This window comes from Tamandua tetradactyla, chromosome 14 (assembly GCF_023851605.1).
Source record: "Tamandua tetradactyla isolate mTamTet1 chromosome 14, mTamTet1.pri, whole genome shotgun sequence".
In the NCBI taxonomy this organism is placed as follows: domain Eukaryota; kingdom Metazoa; phylum Chordata; class Mammalia; order Pilosa; family Myrmecophagidae; genus Tamandua; species Tamandua tetradactyla.
The window spans coordinates 30,328,621-30,337,528 of NC_135340.1; the positions used below are offsets into that span (position 1 = coordinate 30,328,621).

General features: G+C 47.3%; 1 protein-coding gene across 6 annotated transcripts; it reads left to right on the forward strand.

Annotated features, from left to right (window-relative positions):
- The first annotated feature begins 4,941 nt into the window (after nt 1-4,941).
- On the forward strand, nt 4,942-8,809 carry RIPK3 (receptor interacting serine/threonine kinase 3). Of its 6 annotated transcripts, none has more exons than XM_077127073.1 (10): nt 4,942-5,148; nt 5,356-5,496; nt 5,679-5,988; nt 6,436-6,581; nt 6,682-6,728; nt 6,938-7,102; nt 7,208-7,275; nt 7,492-7,839; nt 7,972-8,032; nt 8,579-8,809. In XM_077127073.1, the coding sequence occupies exons 1-10, from the start codon at nt 5,132-5,134 to the stop codon at nt 8,680-8,682; spliced, it is 1,407 nt and encodes a 468-aa protein (XP_076983188.1). In that variant the 5' UTR covers nt 4,942-5,131; the 3' UTR covers nt 8,683-8,809. The 6 variants fall into 6 exon arrangements, with proteins under 6 accessions (XP_076983188.1, XP_076983191.1, XP_076983190.1 ...); XM_077127076.1 differs by having other exon boundaries at nt 7,208-7,251; nt 7,567-7,839; nt 8,574-8,809; XM_077127075.1 differs by having other exon boundaries at nt 4,943-5,148; nt 5,381-5,496; nt 8,574-8,809.
- Nucleotides 8,810-8,908: the final 99 nt, after the last annotated feature.

Sequence of the window (8,908 nt, forward strand, 5' to 3'; positions counted from 1 at the left end):
TTTGATAAACTGCCCAAATTGCTTTTCACAACAGCTGCATCATTTTATATTTCCACCAATAATGCACAAAGGTTCCAATTTCTTCTCATCCTTGCCAATACTTGCTATTTTCCATTTCTAAAATAGTAGTCATTCTAGCGGGTGTGAAATGGTATCTTGTTGTGATTTAGACTTGCATTTCCCTAATGACTAATGATATTGAGCATCTTTTCATGTGCTTATTGGCCATTTGTACACCTTCTTCAGAGAAATATCTTTTCAAGTCCTTGGTCTATTTTTATAATTCGATTGTTTGTCTTTTTGTTGTTGAGTTGTAGCAGTTCTTCATATATTCTGGATATCAAACTGTTATCAGATGTATGATTTGCAACTATTTTCTCTCATTCTGCAGGTTGTCTTTTCACTTTCTTGATAATATCATTTGATGCACAAAAGTTTTAATTTTGATGAAATCCAATTTATCTGTTTCTTTTGTTGCTCGTGCCTTTGGTTTCATCTCTAAGAATGCATTGTCTAATACAACATCCTGAAGATATCCCCCCATTTTCTTTTAAGAGTTTTGTGTTTTTAGTTCTTATATTCAGGGCATTGATCCATTTTAATTAACTTCTATATATGGTGTAAATTAGGTGTCCAATTTCTTTCTTCTGCATATGAATATCCAGTTTTCCCAGCACCATTTGTTGAAGAGACTATTCTTCCCCTATTGAATGGACTTGGCACCTTTGTCAAAACTACTTGGCACTGTTGTGGAAAATCAATTGATCATAGATTTGTGGGTTTATTTCTGAACTCTCACTTACTTGATTCCATTGGTCAACATATGCCAACCAATGCCACACTGTTTTGATTACTGCAGCTTGGTAGTAAAGTTGGAAATTGAGAATTGTGAGAGCTGAACCAGAGAATCAAGCAAGGATGAAAACTACTGCCACAGAGAATCAACATCTCAAAACTCTCTGATCCTCTCCAGCAGCTGTATTCTTGTGATAAATCCCTCACTTGCAAGAACTCACCAAAGAAAACCCACCTAACCCTACCCTCAACCCCCTTTAAAAATGTCTACTCAAATCCAGGCAGGCAGGAGTTGATTTCTTGAATCACCTCTCTTTGTGTTCCCCTGCTAATAAAACTTGCTTTTCCCACTGCCAGTGTCATGTCTCTGTCTCTGCTTCACATCTTTGACCTCCGCCCAGCCCAGGACTTTCAGGAAGTATAAGTCCTCCAACTTTATTCTTCTTTTTCAAGATTGACTTGGCTATTTGGGGCTCCTTGTCATTTCATACAAAATGTGATGATTGATTTTTCCATTTCTGCAAAGAAGGGTGTTGGAATTTTAATTGAGATTGTGTTGAATCTGTAAATTGCCTTGGGTAGTACTGACATCTTAACAATATTAAGCCTTCCAATCTATGAACATGGGATGTCTTTCCATATATGTAGGTATTCTTTAATTTCTTTCAGCAAGGTTTTGTAATTTGGGGAGTACAAGCCTTTCACCTCCTTTGTTGAATTTATTCCCAGGTATTTTTATTCTTTTGGATATTAAAATAAATGGAATTGTTTTACTTGATTTCCTTTTCAGATTGTTCATTGTTGATATATAAAAACAACTGATTGTTTGCATATTGACCTTGTACCCTACCACTTTGCTGAATTCATTTATTAGCTCTAGTAGCTTTGTTGTGGATTCTTTGAGATTTCCTATGTGTAAGATAATCTTCAAGTAGAGATAGTTTTACTTCTTCTTTTCTAATTTAGATGTCTTTAATTTCTTTTTCCTGCCTAATTGTTCTAGCTAGAACTTCCAGTACAATGTCAAATAGCAGTTGTGAAAGCAGGCATTCTTGTCTTGTTCCCAACTGTTCTAGTTTGCTAGCTGCTGGAATGCAATATTCCACAAATGGAATAGCTTTTAAAAAGGAGAATTTAATAAGTTGCAAGTTTATAGTCCTAAGGTCACTTAAAGAAATTCTATAGAAATGTCCAATCTGAGGCATCCAGGGAAAGATACCTTGGTTCAAGAAGGCCGATGAAGTTAAGGGTTTCTCTCTTGGCTGGAAGGGCACATGGCAAAGTCTGCTAGCATTCTCTTCTGGCTGCTCATTTCATGAAGCGCCCCAGGAGGCACCTCCAAAGGTCACTGGCTGATGGACTCTCTGCTTCTCATGGCTATGTCATTCTGAAGCTTTCTACAAAATGCTTCCTCTTTTAAAGAATTCCAGTAAAGTAATCAAGATCCACTTGGAATGGGTGGAGACATGTCTCCACCTAATCAAATTTAATACTCACTTTTGATTGAATCACATCTCGGTGGAGATGATCTAATTAAAGTTTCCAGCATACAGTACTGAATAGGGATTAGAAGAAATGCCGCCTTTACAAAATGGGGTTCGGATTAAAACATGGCTTTTCTAGGGTACATAAATCCTTTCAAACCAGCATACCAATCTTTGGGGAACAGCTTTCAGTTTTCACCATTGAGTACAACATTAGTCATTGGTTTGCATTTATGTCCTTTAGCATGTTGAGGAAGTTTGCTATTCCTACTTTTCTGAGTGTTTTATCAAGAAATGGGGCTGAGTTTTGTCAAATCCTTTCTTGAGTAAATGAGATAATCATGTGGGTTCTTTTCCTCTATTCTATTTATGTGGTGTTTTATACTGATTGATTTTCTTATGTTAAACCACCTTTGCATTCCTGGCATAAATCCCACTTGCTCATGGTGTATAATCCTTTAAATGTACCATTGGGTTCGGTTTCCTAGTAATCTGTTGAGGATTTTTACATCTATATTCATAAGGGATATTGGTTTGCAATTCTCCTTTCCTGCTATGTATAACCAGATCCTCTTAATCTAACAAGAGATGAGCATCAGTTAGTATTAGAATATGCAAAAAGACAGATCACACCCTCCTGCCCACCCCCACCCCAAATACACACATCTTATATACAGGGATTGGGAATCAGACCAGGCACTAGGCATGGGCTAAAGGTAATCAGAAACTATCAGGAGCAGAGAACCAAAGAGGATGAAAAACATCTAACACTGCCCCCAAAGCCTGGGGCTACTGGGGTCAGAAAACCAAGCCTCAGGAAAAGCCAGAGCTCCAAAATCAGGAATCAACTCTCTCTTGGTTCACCACCACCACCACATCACCACTGGAAGCAGAAGGCACTCATTCTAAGCTCCGCTACTCACCCCTCCTTCTCTGAAAGGGGTTCCATTTATTTTGAGTCAAAAAGTAACAGAACCCTGATTCCACCTCACCCCAGTGTCCCACAGTAGCTTTTCCCTATCCTCAAAGTCTTGTCCCAATCTAAAGAGACTCAAGCATTAAGAGGTCTTTAAACACAATTCTAACTCCCTTCTGCCTGCTCCTTTTAAGTGGAACTATTGATCCCAGGGTCTTCTCCTGAAAAAAGAATCACCAAGGGAGTGACTGTGGTTCTGCACGGCTCCCAGCTTCTGACTCGAGGCTTTTTTTTTGAGGACCTGCTGTTATTCTTGTCTTTGGATTCAATATTATATCTCTATAATAAAGTCTGTTTCAGACTAATTTCATCAACTGTGCAAGTGAGAGTCCCCAAACCATAAAGGAGCCCAATCTACCCTCTTCCCAATGCATATGGAGCTGTAGCTGAAATGATCAGAGACTTAAGGAAGCTCCCCAAATTTTGCTTGTTCATTCATTCACTCAGTCATTGTATTTAGCCAATAATTATTGGGTGCTTACCATATACTGTCTTGTAAAGAAACTATGGTCTAAGAAGTAACCTCAAGGAATTCCTAAAATAAAATTGTTCCAAAGCATGGGCAAATCCCACCAGAAACCATGGTGTACATCTTGAAATTTCCAATTGCTCTGGAAGCCACAGTTAACTGCTGGGCACTTCTTCTCCAACTAACAGAGCCCACAGACCACTGGACAGGATGTAAAGTGCATATCAAGGTGAGCCCTCCAGGGTTGAGTCTTCCTACAATCTCTATCCATGGCCAGGCTACCTAAATACTTAAGGCTTCCTGAATTCCAACATTCTCAGAGCCTGGAGCCCAGAACATGTGCTTGTCAGGTATACGAACTGGTCAGGGGATTTGCATGGAGAAGTTGGCATGAGGGTAGGGAGGACTCTAAGGTGTTTCCACTGCAGTGGACACCACAATGTCAGCAACTCTCTGGCTGAGCTAATTCATCTAGACTGACCTCAATGCCCTGGGAGTGAGTGGGTTTTGGTCTCACCAGCTCCAGGAGTCCCAGTTTACAGTTTACAGAGCAGACAGATCACTACCAATGTTGGGTGCTTGCCTCAGCAAGAGCAGCTATCAGGGACTGGGCAGACTACAGATGGGGACCCTTCACTGTCTTAGTGGACCTTTCATACCTTCCCCAGACACTTTCACCACCAGCTGAGGGGTACAGCCCTGAAGCTACGTGAAAATAAAGTAACTTGACAGTTAAGAGGCAGGAGCCAGTTTCCTACTGGCTTGAGCGAGGAACTTAAGGTGGCTCAGTTTCCTCTTCCATAAAAAAAGAAATGGATAAACACAGTGCCTAGCCCCTTATGGTTAATGTGAGAATTAAACAAGCTAATATGTGTGCTTGGCACAGGGTGAGTATTACAGAAGTCTTAGCTATGATCTTAGGGCAACTGTGGGAGAGCTGAGCAGCAGGCCCATAAAACCCTTCTAAGCACTGCCCTGCAGGCCTGGCAAGTGGTGGAGCTGGGAATCTCCTGGGAGAAGGGAGAGACCCAGCCGGTAGGACTGAGGGCTGACTGGGGATTCTTGGAAGGTGACGACACCTTCTGCAGCACCTTAAACGCCCAGTGACCCCTAATAAGGACCTGGCATGCAGCAGGTGTTCGAGGAAACACTAATTAGAAAAAACAAAAACTGCAGTAGCTTTAGTTTTGCTCCACCCCCGGGGCGGGACTCTGACAGCGAGCCTGTCGGGGAAGGAAGTGTGCTCACTCCTTCCGTGTAGCGTAGCGGAAGAAACCCTGGAGGCAGAGTCCCTGCTGGACCCAGAAATTGACCCTTTCCCAGCCCCCGACCTCCCCTCCTTCCCCCCACGTCCGGCTCCCGAAGACCTCCATCCCTGCAGGTCACGACTTCCAGAAGCCCAGCCTGATGTCTAGCGGAATATGGTGAGAGGGGCGTGGGGGTGTCGACCGGGCACACTGACTGTCCAGCAAGTAGGGCGCCGGGCGGACACCTTCGGGAGCACCGTGGCGCCCCGAATCCAGGCCGGGACAGACGGAGAGGCGGGGGGAAGGGCTACTGCACGGAGGAGGGGAGGGCGCCGCGCCGATGTGGGACCGTGGCCGCCTGGTGGACGAGGCAACCTCATTAAGGTCCACAGGTGCCCCTGCCCCCAAGGTGTCCTTCGAGGAATTGGAAAACCCGACGCTGGTCGGCCAGGGCGGGTTCGGCGTGGTGTTCAGGGCCCGACATAAGAAGTGGGGCTACGATGTGGCCCTCAAGCTGGTGAACTCGTGAGTGACGTCGGCGTCGGACAGCACCGGGTCCTGACCTAGGAGGCCCGAGATGCTGTGCCCTGCAGCCTGGGAGAGGGAAGGCGGGGGCGGGGAGGAAAGGGATTGGGGGGAAGGGGAGAAGAGCAGAAAAATCTCTCCAGGATGCTGGGCCCACTCAGCACCCTTCTCCTGGCCTGTAGGGAGACGTTATCCAAGGAGGTGAAGGCCATGGGCAGTCTGCGTAACCAGTTTGTGCTGCTCCTGCTGGGGGTCACTGAGAAACTGAAGTCTGCGTATGGGTGCAGGCCGGCTCTGGTGACTCGGTTCATGGAGAACGGCTCCCTCACAGAGCTGCTGCAACCCGGGTGCCCTCGGCCTTGGCCGCTCCTCTGCCGCCTCCTGCAGGAGGTGGTGCTGGGGATGTGTTACCTGCACAGCCTGAACCCCGTACTCCTGCATCGAGACCTCAAGCCGTCCAACGTCCTGCTGGACTCTGAGCTGCACGCTCAGGTCAGCCCACACCCATCCTGCCCCACAGCTGCTTCAGCTTGGGCCGGTCACACAGACCCTGTGCTGCCCTAGTTCACTGGAGCCCTGCAGACACAGTCCTGTTCAGGGGTCGAGGCCCACCCAGGAACTTCCACCTCTGTCCTACCAGGAAACAGATCCTGACCCACCCCAGTTATTTCCTCAGGCATCCCCGCCCCTTCAGTCAGTCCCCACAAAGAGCCATGACTGACCTAGCCCAAAAGACTCAGGCCTTGATCTGGCCCCATCCAGTAGGAGACATAGTCTTCCAACCCAATGGCCCCATTGACCCTCCCCTTCCTCTGACCTTACACACACCCTTTACAAGGCAGGAGCTGCATCTACTGTTAGGAGTAGAGTGAGCAGGAAGGTGCATTGGAGGCTGCCTGATGCCTTCCCCTACCTCCTTCTTTTTCCCTTCCTTTGCAGCTGGCAGATTTTGGCCTATCCACATTTCAGAAGAGTTCAAAGTCAGGAAAAAGTTTCAGCAATCCAATAGGCACCCTAGCCTACCTGGCCCCAGAACTGTTGGCTGATGTAAACCAGAATCCCTCCACAGCCTGTGATGTCTTCAGGTAAGGTACACACCCCAAACATATCCCAAATCTCAACATCTTTCTGGGAGCAGGGTGTTGCCAGTGGCTGGGCCAAGCCTCAGGTTTGTGTCTTTTGCAGCTTCGGGATCCTCATGTGGGAAGTGCTAGCTGGAAAAGAAGCTGAGAGTAAGACTCTAGGTGGACTCCAGGATCCTTAACTCCATATGCCCTCCTCCCTCAAACCCCCAAGCCCTTCCCTTCCTGCTCATCTCTGCACATTGCCTTATTCATGCCTCCCCTCCCCACAAAACCCTTGGACCATATTCCCTGGTGATTTTAATGATGAAGCAGGTTACCCTTCATATCTCTTCCCTCCCCCTTTCCCTTTGCCCCAGTGCCCAAGACAACACTGATGAAGATATTAGTGTGTGAGGAGCAGAGCCGGCCCTCATTAAGAGAGCTGCCCCAACCTGGGCCCAAGACTCCTGGCTTGGAAGACCTGAAAGAATTAATGCAGCAGTGCTGGAGCCACAAGCCCAGTGACAGGCCCTCCTTCCAGGGTGAGCTAACCATTCAGCTAGCACGAGGGGCAGGCCTGGCTCTCACTGCAGGCTTTTCCCTGGGAATGATGTTTAGCTCACCTAGCCATTTTGCCATTTCTCCAGACTGCCAACCAAAAATGGCTGCAGTCATCCTTCAGGTGCAAGATGAGATGGATGCCTCTGTCTCCATGGTGAGCCCCCAACCCCACCCAGGGGCTGGTCAGGGAAAGCACATTATGGTCTCCTTGGCCACCAGTGACTTCCCTTTAATGACAGTTCTGTATATCCACTCTCCCCACCTTACCTGCAAATTCCCAGGTAGCAGAATATGACCCAAGACTACTTCCTCTGCTTTACACTCTGGTTCTCCCATTTCCGTGCATGACAAGCTCTTCCTGTCCCTACAGGTGAGGACATTTCTGTCTGAGCACAGGGGCAGCAACAGAAGGGGTTCTGCCCCAAAACTGGGCCCAGGAGGGATGGAGATGGATGGTGCTGGAGTTGATCCTATGATCTCTGAATTCCTGAACAATCTGCACCTGGAGGAGGACCCCAGCTCTGATCCTAAAGAATATGTCAAATTTACTGAGGGAATCAAGCCAAAGGAAGAGCAGGTTCAAGAAGCCAGGTCAGCAGGGACATCCTCAGATTCAAATGCCCGACCTCCCCAAACTCCAGAGAGTTCATCTTTCATAAACCAGATGCCCAGCCTCGCTTCGAACTGGGCCTCAGGTCCTTGGCCCCAAGAAAACCAGGTAAGACATCGGTGGGTCTAGGGAATGGACTGAGACTTCCTGTGAATCTTGTCCTTTCGCCGGACAAAATTTGGGGCTGAGGGGGATGTATAGTGGGGGAAACAGGCCTGAAAAGCTCTGTATTGTCTGCAGGGGGCTGAGAAACAAGGCAATAATTGGTCTCCCTTGAACCATCAGACAAATTCAATTCCAGGTACCAATCTCCCACCCTCTTCTTTCCCTTGCTCAATTTTTCCACCAGCTTATTCCTCAAGACTTATAGATACCAAGTAACTTGGTGAGAAAGGTGTTTAGAAGTCATCTAACGTGACCTCCTCCTTTAATAAATGAGGAAGTTGACATCCACTGAAAGAGGGTCTTGCTGAGGTCACACAGTAAAGCTTAGATTTGCTGCTGGGGCTTCTAACTTGACCCAGCACCAGCACCCCTAAAGTCTATTGTTGATTTGGGGGCCCAGAGGGCCTGTGAACAGAAGAGACCCAAATATCAGGATCGCGACTGTCAGTCGCCACTCCTCTTGACTTCTGCAAAGCCGATGCTGGAGGGGCAGCCTGAAGGGGAAAGGGAGGGAACATATCTTGCCTCAGCCACTCTCTGTCCCAGGGACCCTATTTTTTCATTTTCCCAGGGTGAATACTAGGTGCCACTGCCCCCCTCCCCCGCTGCACCTCTTAGCTTCTAATTTCTGACCACCTAACAATGCCTCCCCTACCCCGACCCAATTTCTCTTAAAGCACAGAATATTGTTGTAATCGGCAGCCAGGACGTTCAGGTTGGAAGCTACAACTACATGATTACACAGGACCAGAGGCGCCCCCGGGGAGTGGGTTGGGAAGAACCTGAAGCTTAGAGTGGAGCGCGGTGCCGATCTAACAGTGGGAACTGCCACCCGGCAAAAATGCTTGGAGAGACTGAGAGATGACACTGTGAACTGCCCCAGAAGGAACCCAATAAATGTGGTGGAACTGTAGCCAAAGAGAGAAGCAAGAGGCTGAGGCATCTGCCAGGGACAAGGAGTGACAGGGATGGGAGCTTGGAGAGGTGGCAGCAGGGAGAGGAGGCAAAGCAG